Below are 15,542 nucleotides of genomic sequence, written 5' to 3'. Positions count from 1 at the left end.
AAACAAATAAACTTAAGAGATTTGCTCTTTCAGATAATTTAAATAATATCCTAAAGGGAAAGTTTAATTTAAAAAATAACGAATTTAATCACCAAACTTTAGGGAAATTAAGTTTGTCAGCGTCATGCGGATATCAAAACAAATAATATACACAGGTAGATAACCTTGAGATAACGGAAACAAACATGTCAGAGGTATAATATACGCGTACTCTTATTGCTTCATTTCAAGAAATCGTGTAAAGTAAAACGTAACATAACGCTTTTTGAAGCAACTTATTTCGCGTAATTTTAGCGAAGAGTGTGCACTAAAATGTTTAATTAATTGCAATAGATATAATTTTATTGTAACAGATATTATATATTATAGTGATAAATATATTTAACGAATCTACGACTCGATGATAAGACGTAGATTTTACAAACGACCGTGGCAAAAGTTTCACGAGATTCAGGAGTCCTTTCGGGAAAACGCCCGTTTGCGGTCTTTCGAAGATTCGAAGAGCAAAAATGCGAAGAAGGCGAGTGACGCGTTTAATCAACATTCACCAGAATCGGTTCTGTACGAATCAGACCCATGTCTCTGCAGTGACAAGCTTAGCCCGGAGATTCTCAAACGACCTAAAACAAGACTGCAAATGGAGATCCGTAAAGACATGACTGAGGATGTGATTGAACGATCTAACTCGTCTCAAGAATGTCACGAGTCAAATCTTTTAATGTACGATTTCAATATCGAGTCTGAAGATGACTTGGCCAACTTGGAAAAATATTATCCTAAGAGTGACACTATAATCGTGGACGACCCACTCGATTTAATGGACTCGACTTATTCATGTAGTTTACCTTTCTTAAACAATGCGTTAAATAGCGATGCGAACGAAATACGCGATAAGCAATCTTCAGCGGATATTTTGGAAGAAACGAGTCGCCAAAGAGTCTCGCAATCAATGACATTTCCTTACAACTTGGAATCTCACAATCAGTCGATTTGCGACGACTCATCAGTTCCGGAATCTGGAAATTTTTACGAAAAATATAAGAGACGATTTCTGGAGGAAAATTCAGACGAGCAGAAAAATTGCGATATACCCGGAACGATGGACAATTGTTACTCATCGTTGGACAAGACATTTCCAATGAATGACGAACTAATGCGTGAAATGGATAATTTTCTAGAGGGACAGTCATCAACGATGGTGATGGACAAGTCTACCGTGGAAACGACTTGCAAGTTACAGAAGGAATGCATCTCGGAATCCGCAATCTTTCACGAGATCAAGAAACAATCTGGATTCACGGATAATAACGGGAAATCATCCGACAAATTGGCTAGTTTATCAGTCTGCACATCGGTCGAAGATCACAACTCGCAAAACGATAAGAAGAGAAGAAAGAGGACGTCAAATGACAATAAGAAATTCGACATGGTGCTCGAGAAGATCGGCGAGCGTTTAACTGCAAACTGGAGCGAGTTTCGTAAAATGTTTACATATTTGCAACCAGTAAGCAAGAAAATTCGAGGCGAAGATTCGAGACGCAGCTTGTTGACTAGAATGTTCCCTTATGTCTCCGTCTCGACGTCGACGTTGTCATCGGACAAGAGCTCGACGGATACGCGATTCTCATTCATCGGCGAAAGGCGCGAATTCACAAAGGACGAAGAAAAAACTGAGAAAATCGAACGGGAGGTGGAAAAGCAGAGGCAATCGGAGGTTCGCGCGGAAATTGCAGACTCGCTTCCGGGAAAGAGCGAAGAACGCTCGTTAGATCCGCCTTTGGATAATAAAACGCATTGGGACTTCTCGCAATCGACGCTTGACTTGTCCACGATGTGCAATTACGACGGTTACAATAATTCTCTGCAAAAAGTAAATATATTTCGAATTATTGAATATATATAGTTTGTTAGTCGTATAATGTATCTCTCTCTTCAGATTTTGAAAAAAAGTATACACGCGATATCATATATTAAAAACACAACAGAATTAGAATAAAAAATCTTTTTTACTTATTCGCTATATCTTTAATAACTAATTTGTCCCATTTTTTGAATAATAAGGTAGAATATCATCAGGATGACACCTATAAGCATCAAATGTCACAAAACAGCGCGACGTTACAAGACTCCCACGCATCTCAACAAAGGAGCATTTACCGCGCATTAATTACATGGGTGATTGCTCTATGCATTTGGTTGAAAAGAAAGCTACTGCGGCTCTTAAATAATGTAAATTTCTTGCAATTGATTTAACCGGAATGTCGCAACGGGAATGAAAATTTATAACTATATACACCTACTTAAATATATATAAATTATTTATTATTTAATATATAATATTATGTATATTTTATACGATATTTTTTATATTAGATAATTTTGTTATCAATTTTTTTAGAGTTATGAAAAGTTGCAAGAGATGATTATCCCATCTTCGTCGACAGAGACTCCTCAAACGAAAAAATTTAATCACTTAATAACGACATTGCGTTTTGGAAACGAAAAGATGCTACGCTTGCTGTCGAAAAAAGTAACACGACTCTCGATGGATTTCGTCCAGGTGAGATTACGGATTATTTCGAGAGAGAGCTTAAAAATTTGCAATCAATATAAAATTCAATATTTACAACATAAAATATTCATATCAAATAGGTGTTCACATAATATCAATAAACATAAAAATAATCTGTTGATATTAATAATATATTTTGTTATGATTTTTATTGCAGATGCGAACGAGCACCGAAGCTACCGTTAAGGCCCTCACAATCGAAGTAAATGCTATCCGGGAAACCAGTAGAAAGATGAGCGAGGACAATATGACGCTAATACAGGAGTTGAAAAAGTTGCGTGAAACGCTAGAGGAAGTTCAATCGAAATTCTCGCAACCGGTTTCCTTACTTTCTTCGTGTCTCTCCTCGTTTTCTCCTCGTTCGACTCCACCTGCTGCTCCTCTTCCTCCTCCTCCTCCTCCTCCTCCTCCTCCGGCACCACCAGCTTCCTTAACACTTCCACCACCGCCGTCTCTTTCACTTTTATCGAGAGTCCACACCTCGGAATCAGCATCGATACCACCTCCTCCGCCTCTTCCTTTAGCTTCCTTACAGTCTCCGAAGCGACGGATACAATCTCCGACAACCCCCAATAGCAGCAGAAACAACAAGAGTAGAACACCTAGAAAATGCTCCACACCGTTGTTCAACAGACCCAGCATCACAGTCGAAGATCTATTAAAAGTCACTTTAAAGAAGGCACCGCAAAGTATAAAGGTATTGTTAAAACTTTATAATAAAAGTTTCAACAATAAAGCACCTTTATCTCACCATGATAAAAAAACTATTAAATCTAATTTCTGAGGATAATTAACTTTTAGTTATAGATAAATGTCTTACGAGTTTTTTCAAATTTCTAATTTCTGACTCGCTAGATTTAAATCATGCTCTGAAAATATTGAACAAAAGATAAATTACACCGGTAAATCTGCAAGGCTAAATCAAATGAGCATATTAATTATAATCTTTCGTTGAAAAAAAAATGGAAATCTAAAAATCTTTAAATATTGACAATATATAATCGAGTAAAAAAAAGTATATATTGTATTACGTAATGGGAAAAAAATTAATCAAATACGATGAAAAGTTAACGTGTGCACGTGTGACTTAATTTAAAAAAAAAAATTATTTTAATATTAACAGATTAATTAATTCTCAAGACGATTCTCTAAAAATAAAACGAAAAACATGTAATTTCTTTCAATATTTTAGGATAGCAGACGAAATACTGTACCAGGTCCGAGAGGACCAGTTGTATCCCTGGAAATGCTGCGCAACGTAAAATTAAAATCAGCAAAACGTAAACCTAGTGATCAAACCGGAAAGTCGCCCAGGAGTGGCCGAATTGTTAAAAATCGAACCGCCTCGAGTATAAATCTTTCGCCGATTTTGACCGGATCGGAGGGTAATTTAGAACGAATTCTGCGACAAGTAAATTTCACCAGACCGAGGAGACTTTTGTCCGGTACGAATAGTTTCCGTGATCGTGACTTTGCGAGAGAAATGCATTCTCAGTCGTTGCAAACGCTGACACATAGCCAATCGCAATCCGCGCTTGAATAATATCGTATCAGCTTTCCTGCATCATATTTTTTGCTGAAGCTAAAATTGAGTTGAATAACACCAGAAGAGTGAGGGATCATGCATGGATTTTTTTTTTTTTTTTTGCATAATACGTCGAAATAAATAAAAATAAATTGTTTTACACATTATAATGTATTGGATAGGATTTTAGATTTTTACGAAATTTTATGTCACAAACTTTTTTTTATCGACTATATTGATAGAACACTTGAACGATTAAAAAAAAATCTTTTTGTTATCAGAAATGCAAGCTTTATTTTAGATTGAATCGTACGTTTATTTACTAATGAATAAAAACATTTTAATATAATCTATCTACATTCAATCTACTATTAAACGCGGTCAATAGTACATACATGGACGAAAAAATGTATTTCGATGTATAATGCAAAGAAAAAACATGCGCATTATTTCTTACTTCTAATATCATAATCTAACATAATATGTAACTGTGCAGAAACAAAAAACCTCAAATTTAAATAGATATTAAAGATTAAACGCACATGGAGATATAATTACATTTGTGTGATATAAAATTAATATAAATTAAAAATTGTAAGCTCTAAGCTGAATAATTTCTTTTATGACATGAGCTATGTATGGCCGAAAGTTTAAAAATTGATACTTTTAATAAAATTGTGATCTGAAACATAGATTCGTAATTACTTTATTTGTAGCTTTCACGTGTGTGGTTTTACAGAAAAAAAGATTGTATCCGGTGTAATCGCATCGATTGTGATACAGAGCGTAAGAACGCATGCGGATCCAAAAACGCAAAAATTAGTTGTTCCGAACAATGATGAACCGCGTTACGTTATTATTCGTTCATAGCGCGATTTTGGAATAAAAGTGTTGTATGTGTGTGTGTGTGTGTGTGTGTGTGTGTGTGTGTGTGTGTGTGAGATCGAGATATATATTCAATTTTTAAAAATCTAATTTCTCTTCCAAGTCTACATTTCTTAAATCAAATTTAAATATGTACGAAAAATAAATCATTTTTTTAAAATTATAATCTTTACACGATGACAGTAAAAATATCAAGTTGAATCAAACAAAGATCTTCTTTCGACGGATTCACAGTAAAATTGATATAATTAAATAAAATGATTTTGAAACACTCTATGAACGAATAATCGAATCGTACGGAAAATTCATCGGCATCCAGAGATCGCTACTACCACCATTTCGTTGCCACCTGACGCATTTTTATATACGTATCTAAATTTCTTAAAACACTTTTTGCCCGCAGCACAGATACATGCTAATGTAATTGAAATATATTTATATATTTATATATATGTATATACGCGTGTGTTGTTTTAACAGCCTACGACGGCTTCCGCCTCGCTCCGCAGTTCTTAATTTAGAGCTCTGTTTACTTTGCACACAATTTTTCGCGCGATTTAATCTCCTCGATCATCGTATACTCGAGATGATCTTATCACGTCGCTCGGATGATCTCTCGCGTCGAGATTGTTACTTCTTCGTTTTTCTTATTTTTTTTTTCTTTTTTCTTTTCTTTACCCTACTTATTACGCTCTTACAATTACATTCGCAAATATACTTACTTACTTTACGAGAGCCGGTTGATATTACTTTGAGAATTATTTCTCGTATTCATAACGTATCATTTGTGTGTGTAACATGATTATCGTTTTTTTTTTTTTTTTTTTATCGTTACAATATCTAAATACAGGGGCACGATGGACACCAATTTTTTTTTCTTCCATGCAGATCCCTCGCGATCCGCGTTTCTCTCGCCCGGATTGTATTTCCTTTTCTTGACGTTTGAACGCCTCGCTTCTCTCTTGCTGCGCTTATTCAGCGTCTCCTTCGGCGTCTATCATCGTCTCCTCACCGTCGCGTTATCAGCGAAAAAACTGAGCGAGCTTAAAAATGGATTTTGGTAATTCTAGCTCTATAATAAGTAGGTAATTTTAATGCGTAAAATGGTCAGTAACTAGCTAAGCTTACCTCGTCGGTCTGAAGAAAAGGGGGGCTATTTTCACTGTAAACCTATGACTCCTTAGTACAAGAAGAATAATGGAATGTCTCAACGTAAAAGTTGATGGAATGACTCGTCGATGAATCGGCGAATGGATAATTATATAAACACGAATCGACTAATCGGATGGAAAAGACGTGGATAGATACATACATACATACATACATCATGCATGTAAGTGTGTGTATATATATATATTATGTATAATATACATAAATATATACACACATACATACGTACGTACATACATACATACATACATACATACATACATACATACACACACACACACACACGCATACACACACACTCATATATATATATACACATACATACAGGCATGTATGTGTGCGTGCGTGTGTGTGTGTGTGTGTACAGCGTAAGAGTGTGTATGTGCGCGGATGGAAAAATTCGGGGTACAGTCATTTATTCTGTTCTTATACCACAGCAATCGATATTTAGTTTACACAACGGGCGTATGAAAACGTACAACCACATTACAGACTAGCTAGATAGTTGCTTGTTTGCTGTGAGTAACGTAATAACGCTAAAAAGGCTCACTAACGTAATCTTTTCATATTTTTTTTTTTCCCCTTCTTCCTTTTTCTTTTTTCACTTTTTTAGTCAATCAACGACGCTGCACGATGTCGAGCTGACGCGATGAGACGCTCGCTTCGGAAAGATGCGTAGAAAGATCAACGAAATCGAAAAGAATTTCGACGACAAACTTTTGTTCTTTTTTTTCTTTTTTTTTTTTTCCATTCACATTACAAGCCCTTCGCGACGGTCTCTTAACGAAAGCTCACAATCAGGCGAACGATATTATTGCATTTCACGAGATACAGACGGGGAGGGTGGAGGGAGGGAAGGAGGAGAAGGGGTAATCGAAGTAAGCATATTCTCGTCTCCTCAGCTCGGCTATGCCAAAAATCCATGAATTTTAGTTTTTCTTTTCTCAGCTATCTATAATATTACACTCGGATCTTTTGTCAGAAGTACATATCTTATTACACAGAGTTACAAGCTCGAAAGCGAGGTCCGTCTTAACAATTGGCAATGTGAGGACGCCGCCGTTATTTCCGTAAAGAGAGAGAAAGAATTATATGAGCGTGTATTTATCTTTAAATAATAAATCGATTTACACGCATACGTAAAACACCGTAGCAATTATACATAGTATTCGCGAGACGATCGTGCGCGCAGTAAAAAAGCAAGATTCGGAGTAGCGGGACGGAAAAAGGAGAAGAATCGGAGAGAAAGAAGAGAATCGACAAAGGTTAGATCGGGATAAGAAGGATAGACGAGCACACAAATGTGTCTCAGTAGAGCAATTCGTGTTTTTTTTTTTTTTTTTTTTTTTGTTTTGTTTTTTTCACCCTCTCGTTTTCGTCCACTATTGCAAAATATGTACGATACACATAATTCGTTTTCACTCACTGAGACAGGATTTAATACCAGACGTAATTGATATAATCCGAACTGCCTAAGACTAACGGAAACGTCGTTTAAATTAAATCGTCGACGTAAATTTTGAACGAATGACCTGCAAATACGGCAACTTTTCCTCTCGATACGCAAAAACGGGGCAACTTAAAAAGTGTCCCTCTCCTTTCTAAATGCTTTGCAGTCTCTATTTATCGCAGAGTGCGTATTCTTTTGCTTCTGCGTGCTCCGAAATTCAATCGTGTATTATATGTGTACGTAATAATGCAATCAAATGATTTATGTTATTAATTAATTTTGTTATCGCTATGTTGTTGTCACTGCTGCACGTTCTGTTTTACAATAACGGCGCGTACGTACTTTTAAGGGTCACGCAAATTTCTAAAGATTTCTCCCCTTCCCACCCCGAACTGCCATCTGCTGAATTGGTTTATTTTTCTTTTGCTTACGAGTTATTAAGAGTTTTTTCTTGTGTCTCAGTTTTATATGCGTAAGATAACACTCACTACAGCTAGAGTTACGATACGTCCTGGTCTTCCACATCTTGCAGTTGCTCCTTTTGTTCAGCTTCACCTGCGTAACAAATGTGCATACATTACATCATCATTATGATCGATACACTTAAATAAATGTTAAATAAATTTAATTTAACAAATAAAATAATTTGAGGAACTAGTTTTAAATAAATTCATATTGTGACTTGTTTCTTTCATTTTTTTTTTTTTTTTTTTCTATTCATTTTAACACGATAACAATTGTTAAAGATCGTGTCGCTCACCAAATAGACGGGCTGCGGGGATGTTAGGAAAAGGGTGTATTTACGTTCAGGCATCGTGGGTATCGACAGCACTATCGCCTTGCTGATCAGGCTCGGATTCTGAATTACAAAATAATGATTCTGCGTTCGGAAATTGCATATGATTTCACCATTTGATTTCTTACACAAATAAAAAGATTAAGAGTAAAATCGCCGAATATAGAAATAAAAGTTTGCGAGATAAAGAGAGCGTCATAACATTTAAATTTTTTCAAGACATCAGTAATTTTAAAACGTGTAAGAACCACGTGTGAAGAATTTTTCTATATTGTAATAAACAGTCGTGCCCAATATATGTATATAATAGAGAGTGTTATACACAACTGTCACAGGATTTGTACCTAACCTGTAGAGTCATTATTTTGTCGCATATTTTAAATTTTTGAAGAATATATATAATTCTCATCAATCAATTTCGAAACAACAGCTAACAATTATGACGCAGTTCGCAAATTACAAGAAGATACCAGTTTAATGTCTTGTTGAAGACATGTTAGATCTAAATGGCCGAGAAGTATTTTTCTCTTTCGAATTACACATTTTTTAATTTTTAATTAAGAATCCTCGTTCAGTTTATCTCAATAGTAAAAACACGTGACATTATAATATTTAAGATAATATCTTTTTTGTAGCAATGCCCAGTATTTGTTTGCAATATCGATCGGTCAGGCGGGAGGGATATGTCGTGCAACGCATTCTAGCGTAATCAAAACATCCTTATAGCGATTTTCGCCCCCGTAAGTAAATGGAACATTACTAACCGTCTCCCTGCATATCCGATGTCCATAGAGTGAGGTTGTCCCTGAGGAGCTGCATTATAAGGGTGGAATCTTTGTAGCTTTCCTCGGACAGTGTATCCAATTCGGCGATCGCGTCGTCGAAGGCCGCCTTCGCTAAGCGGCACGCTCTGTCAGGACTGTTAAGAATCTCATAGTAGAACACGGAAAAGTTGAGCGCTAATCCCAGACGAATGGGATGGGTCGGCGGCAGTTCCGTCATGGCAATATCACTCGCCGCTTTGTACGCCACTAGAGAGTTCTCCGCCGCTTCCTTCCTATCGTTACCGATGGCAAACTCCGCCAAGTAACGATGGTAATCGCCCTTCCTGAAAACGTAGATTCCAAACTGAAGATTAATACAGTTTGTATACTGTACGCCGAAATATAATACAATATGGTACAGTGCAACAATTTTTTATTCAAAAATATTCTACATAATTTTCTTAAGTAAAAATAAAAGACAATTAATAGAAAGATCAATTAACGACCCTTTACTTATGATAAACACGCGTCTAAATATAAAAGTAGAGATGTATGGATCATTGTGTTAATAATTAATTTAAATTGTTTTAAAGCTTACAATTGAAAGGCTGTACATTTATATTTATATGTGTAAATTAGTCGTTAAATAAAATATATGTATATATAATAAATCAATTAATAGATGGAATTATTATATAGAAATTATATGCAAATGGATTCTTACATTTTATAATAGAAGACTTTGGATTCTCCCGTGGAGGCACACGGTATCAAATGCTTATCCAAGACGCCAAGGATGTCGGCGCAAATATCTCTGAGCTCTTTTTCCACTTGAGATCGGTATTGGCGAATCATTTCTAGTTTACCCTCGGCTCCCTTGTTCTCCTCCTTCTGTTCGATACTCGAGATTATTCTCCAGGAGGCTCTCCTTGCTCCAATGACATTTTTGTATGCCACTGAGAGAAGGTTCCTTTCTTCCACGGTGAGCTCCACGTCCAACGAAGCCACCTTCTTCATTGCTTCAACCATTTCTGTAAATTCCGACAAAGACAAATTAGAAAATTTATAAAAGTTACATAGCAGACACACACACACACACACACACATACACACACACACACACACACACACACACACACACATATATATATATATATATATATATATATATATGTGTGTGTGTGTATAATTGTTTTAAAAATTATAATAAATAACAAGATTAATCAAATGACTTACAACATAAAATAATAATTTTTGTCTATTTAAGAAAACAAAAATATTTTTGTAAAAAAAGAAAAAAAATGCAATTAGTTTAATTTAATTTTATACGCATAAGGTACGCAGGAAGTCAAAGTAACAGAAAATTGGGAGAAAATTTTGATAAATTTTCGATTAACTGTGAAACTTGACAAAATAGATGGTAATTAGTTAGCAATCACTACAATTTTATTTTCTACATTTGCAAGCTTTTTTGCAATTACTCTTGCAATGTACAGACTATCGAGAGATTTCTCGTAAATCATTGCTAAGTAAACTCTGTATCGCTCGTGAACTTGTTCGTTTAAATGGCATATGGACGTTTGGCCTATAAAATGTTACGTGCCCATCGCGGATGAAACGATAACGCCGAGTACCTTTGGAGTAAAGGGGATGAACGCGTCGTATATATTAATCCACTGCCCCTTGAACTTTGCACGGAAGTCACTAATACGTATTTATCGGCATGTTCGAGCGTTATTTACCGAGAAACGTCAATCTTTTGGTCTCCAGATGTTTCTATCGAATGTCCTCTCGCGATTTTTATAAGCCTTTCACAAAAGCCTAACCGACTCATGGAAATACATATATTTAATTAAGAGAAATGACTTTACAATACAATAATAGTATTCCAACAATTAAAAATTAAAAGATTATAGAAAAAAAGTTAAAAATTGTTAAAATGTGTCAAATCAAATAGTAAAATTAAATAAAATTTTGAAAACAAGAATAAACATCTGAGATCGCACTTTAAGTATCTTTATAGACAATATCAAAGAAAAAAAAAAATGTAACGTAATTACATTTCATATTCCAACATAATAGCGTGTACCTTTGTTATAAGAAGCTTTAGCTAAAAGAATTGTCAAGTATCAGGAATTTGTTCGACCTGATATTTCCATTCAAAGAATATCACAAAGTTGAATTTTGAAAAAAAAAAAGAAAAAAAAAAGGAAAAAAAAAAAACTTTTCGCCCTCGAGTTAACTCGGCCGGCTCTCGTTCGCACTTTGCGCGCTAAAAATGGCACAAGTGTACTCTGCGCTTTCAAAGAGAGAAAGAAAAGGAAGAAGAATATAGGAAGCTGCGGAACCCGGAGACCTATAATAACGGCGTAATAACGTAAAAGGACGCGTAGATCGATAACGTGGATCAATGCGTCGCACGCACCAATGTATCAGTGGTGACTTCAAGTTCATGGGAGGGAGGGGGAGGGGGAGGAGGAGGAAAGGGGTGGGGTGGGGGTGGGGGGTTAAATGTGACGTAAAGCGGGCGTTACAATGAACACACACGTTATACACATACATAGTTGAGGTGTGCAGCAACGTGGGATAGCGGCCAGATCAATACTTTCCTTCTGCTAACCATCCCTCTCCCCATTCTATCTTCCTCCTCCACCTATACCTCCTGCTCTTGTCACCTTCTCTCACCCCTTTTGCTCACTCTCCGCCCGTTCTACGACTAAACCCACCCCCCCCCTTCTTCTCTATCTATCCGTTTCCCTCCATTTCACCCCTTTCTTTCTCCTTCTAGGTGTCCTTAAATTCGACCATCGCTCCTCCTTCTCAAAGAGTCACATATCATTGTCCTCCCTACTCTAGTTTCGTTCTCAAAACCGATTATATCGATTCGCATCAAATCTGCTTAACCAACCAGTGACTGAATTTTCAAATTTATCATATATTGCTCAGATAACGGATATTACTAACACAGATATTACAGATAACAGTATAATGTAGAAAGAGGACGATGGACTATATCGATATTTAAAGTTGATTAATGACTCTGTCAATTCTATGTAATCGCTTTTGATAATTATTCCTCTTACAAAAGCACATTTCTCACACCTTGAAGAAAGGCCATGATATAATAAACGATATCACTAAAAACGTCCACACCTTCGAACGATGAGACAAATCGATTCATCACAAGCTTTCAATAATTACATTCAACATTGAAATGCCAAACGTTTTATTCTCAAAGAATATTCTGGAAAAAAAAAATTATTACAGAAGCAATATCATATCAAAACTAAAATTCTAAACTTGAAACAACTACGTTAAAGCTGACATTTGGTTGATTAAAGTGAGTCCGCGTTAAAAATAGGATATGTTAATTAGAGCGATTCTGAAAGAAAGATAAAAAAAAAAAAAAAAAAAATGAGATTCAAGATAATTGGAGTGGCTCTATGAAAGAAACAAAAATTTGTTAATTAGCATCGCGAGTTGTCCTCGAAATTTCTCGTTGTACAAAGTAGCGCGCAAAAAAACCACAATCTATTTTCTTTTTCTTTTTTTTCTAGTCATCATGTATCATTTCCGTGTACATTTATTACCCTTATTAAAAGATATTCTCAACGTGCGTTGATTTTTTTTTTTTTTTTTTTTTTTTTTTTTTATTATTGTTAATCAAATTCTCTTTGATATCACTTTTTTGTATATCACTCGGTATATAGATTCTGACAAACACAAACCCCCGTAAGTCGGTGCGTGATTTCGCTATCAAATGTAAGTCACATGGCATTCCCACGCACGAGAAGGGAAGGGGAATAGAAGAGAGAGGGGAGGAGAGAAGGAGGGAGGGAGGGAGGGGGGGGGGACAGAAAAGAAATCGCTAGAGCAGTGAAATTTAGCCGGTGCTTTAGAATCTCGCGTGAAAGAAGCGCGCATCGAAATGCGTGGCGTAGGAAGGAGAAATTTGACCGTCTGTCCCTCTGCTCTTCCTCCCCCGCAACGTTACACACCTCCCCGCGACCCCGTTCCCTCCTCGTCCACTCGATTGTCTCCCTCCCCTCCCTCGCCACTTCCCACTCGTGCATAAGAAACATGCGTTGCTTTCGCCAGGAGCAAGATCGCGCGAATCGGATGTACCTCTTATCGAAATTTTACCTCGGTGACAAGAGTCTCGTGTAAGTCGAACAAATAGTGCAAAAAATTGGATTCGCAATTGGATCGATACTTGTAACGAAAATGTATAGAAATCAATCGGATCGTCGTCGAGGAGCGAGCCAAGACTCGAAAGATGCGCAAATGTAATTTGTAACGATGACTTGTATGTATATATATATATATATATATATATATTTATTACGCGTAAACTTTACGAATCATTGATATCATCTCGCAATCATCAACAAAGAAACACAAGACATTGGCGCTATAAATTGACAAAAATATACGCAGTTTATATAATTCATAAAATTGATTTTATCTACGATTCCGCTCTTTATTTTAAATGAATCTTACAAGACTGAAAAGATCATGAGCAAATCCATAATCTATAATCGTCTTACACGGATTACGGATCTACCTGGTTCTCGCAAGTCTTTCGACTCGCGAAAAGAAGCCTATGGAAGAGGAAGAGAAAGAGGAGAAGAGGGAGAAGAAGAGAATATCGGCCGTTGTCTCGGTTTCTCGGTCGATCGTACCCGACACCGAGCCGGTCGGTGATTTCTCTGTACGCATTCAAGGCCAGATACCACGAGCGGAACACGCGAGTTACTACGTGCCCGCTCGTAGTAATAAGCCGTCGGCGATTAGCGAAAGTGCCTCGCCGTGTCGCGTCGCGTCGTGCGTGCCTATGCGTCACGACACACGACACGACACGACACAACGCGACGAAGCGAAGAAGCGAACTTGGCCGCTTATCTACCGAGACGGCGAGGAGAAAGAAAGAATGATCGAGCTGACCGAGAGCCGAGAGAGCCGAAAAGTACGCCTAGCAACGCGCGCGCGTCGTACTCTGACGGGGCGAGAGCGATCAACGTTTCATCGTGGTTTGAATCTCGAGAGAGGAAAAGATTCACGGATGAAAAGTCGAAGGAGCAAATGAGCGGAAGGATGGATGGATGGATATGGATGGATGGATGGATGGATGGATGGATGGATGGACGAATGGATGGATGGATGGATATGGATGGATGGACGGACGGACGGACGGGCGGGCCTCGCCGGATCGACCGTCGCGAATGACACGAGTCGATATCGCGTCCGGCGCCGTCACAAAGAAACGCCGCCGGCTATGTCCATAACGATCGGCCTTTCGAATACTGACGATCGCGTCGCGTATTTTGACAGCTACAACATCTCGTGGCAAAGGGGGTACATATTATATCGGGGAAAGGTTAATCTCTCGCCGACGAGAGGACGGACGTTTCTCTCCCGGCGAAATCGTGGACGCCGAGACGAAGCCTCGCGGGCGATCCGTAGCCCACGCAAAGCCTACGTAGCAGGAGAATCGACGCGAAGCGGGATCGCGAGCGGGGTTATAAAATCGGCTCGGCACGGCACGGCACGGCACAGAATCGGCCATGCCGTGTCGTCCGTTCTCTACGAGCCGGAAAAATATCTACTCACCGTCATAGCGTTCCGCTTGCTCCGCCAGTTTCGCCTTGTAAACGTTGTCCTCCCGTTCCGACATCTCGGATGTAGGCGGATTTCACAGGTACGATGATATCGAGGAACGTTTGTGGGAAAATAAACGCGCGCACGAAAGATACTTGGTCGTCACGACCGCCCGAAATACGCACACGACGCACCGCGCTCCTCGAGACGTACAGCCACTCGCAAGCTCACTGACCAAGATGGCGGCGCCCGCCAACAATCGAAAGCAGTTCCCCGTCTTTCGCGCAGCAGCTCTGCGGATGAACTCCGCTCGCCATGTGTATTACTACGCCCGTGACGTCATTGCCGCCTTGCCGCTTGCCGCCATGACCGCCGTCCCGTGTCCCGTGTCCCGTCCGACGGACGCGCGCGCGCGCGCGCGCAGAACCGATTCCGACTGTCGTGTCAAACGTGCTCTCTCGTTTGACGTTTCGCGTCTCGCGAACTAGCACGATTGCCTTCGCCTTCGCCTTCGTCTTTGCTTCTCGTCGTACGTCTGTCGCGAATATCAATTTGTCATCAGATATCATGTATAGCGCATATAATCGCCGTTTTTTCATCTACACTTTTTATCCGCTCTTTTATAAAATGACAGGAACGAGGAACACACGGAATACGAACCGAGAAAACAGCCAAACGATGCGAGGATATTTGATTTGACTCGTAAATTTACTCTTTCCTCGAGAAAAAAAAACGCCGTCAAATGTTCTCGACATTTTTTTAAAATTGTTCGAGAAAACGAC

The 15,542-nt window shown here is 38.2% G+C and overlaps 2 protein-coding genes across 3 annotated transcripts; one reads left to right on the top strand and one right to left on the bottom strand.

Annotated features, from left to right (window-relative positions):
* The first annotated feature begins 59 nt into the window (after positions 1-59).
* LOC140666663 (uncharacterized) lies at positions 60-4,792 on the top strand. The gene is made up of 5 exons (XM_072894092.1): positions 60-1,870; positions 2,062-2,229; positions 2,399-2,560; positions 2,730-3,269; positions 3,765-4,792. Exons 1-5 carry the CDS (start codon positions 401-403, stop codon positions 4,113-4,115), a joined length of 2,691 nt encoding a protein of 896 aa, XP_072750193.1. The 5' UTR covers positions 60-400; the 3' UTR covers positions 4,116-4,792.
* Positions 4,788-15,066, bottom strand: 14-3-3epsilon (tyrosine 3-monooxygenase/tryptophan 5-monooxygenase activation protein epsilon). 2 transcript variants are annotated; one of them, XM_072894109.1, is made up of 5 exons: positions 14,773-15,066; positions 9,887-10,193; positions 9,163-9,506; positions 8,363-8,461; positions 4,788-8,157 (listed from the first exon to the last, which is right to left on the bottom strand). In XM_072894109.1, exons 1-4 carry the CDS (start codon positions 14,834-14,836, stop codon positions 8,409-8,411), a joined length of 768 nt encoding a protein of 255 aa, XP_072750210.1. In that variant the 5' UTR covers positions 14,837-15,066; the 3' UTR covers positions 4,788-8,157; positions 8,363-8,408. The 2 variants fall into 2 exon arrangements, with proteins under 2 accessions (XP_072750210.1, XP_072750209.1); XM_072894108.1 differs by lacking the exon at positions 8,363-8,461 and having other exon boundaries at positions 14,773-15,063.
* Positions 15,067-15,542: the final 476 nt, after the last annotated feature.

The sequence above is a fragment of the Anoplolepis gracilipes genome, chromosome 6 (genome assembly GCF_047496725.1).
Source record: "Anoplolepis gracilipes chromosome 6, ASM4749672v1, whole genome shotgun sequence".
NCBI lineage: Eukaryota > Metazoa > Arthropoda > Insecta > Hymenoptera > Formicidae > Anoplolepis > Anoplolepis gracilipes.
This window is presented reverse-complemented; position numbering and strand designations above follow the sequence as displayed.

Excerpts from the sequence above, each read along its gene's own strand:
- LOC140666663 (XM_072894092.1), top strand. The coding sequence starts at position 401 with ATGATAAGACGTAGATTTTACAAACGACCGTGGCAAAAGTTTCACGAG. Across the intron at positions 1,871-2,061 it reads ACAATAATTCTCTGCAAAAA|GTAGAATATCATCAGGATGA; the intron begins GTAAATATATTT and ends TTGAATAATAAG. Across the intron at positions 2,230-2,398 it reads TACTGCGGCTCTTAAATAAT|AGTTATGAAAAGTTGCAAGA; the intron begins GTAAATTTCTTG and ends CAATTTTTTTAG.
- 14-3-3epsilon (XM_072894108.1), bottom strand. The coding sequence starts at position 14,836 with ATGTCGGAACGGGAGGACAACGTTTACAAGGCGAAACTGGCGGAGCAA. Across the intron at positions 10,194-14,772 it reads GCAAGCGGAACGCTATGACG|AAATGGTTGAAGCAATGAAG; the intron begins GTGAGTAGATAT and ends CGGAATTTACAG. Across the intron at positions 8,158-9,162 it reads ATCGGATATGCAGGGAGACG|GTGAAGCTGAACAAAAGGAG; the intron begins GTTAGTAATGTT and ends TTTGTTACGCAG.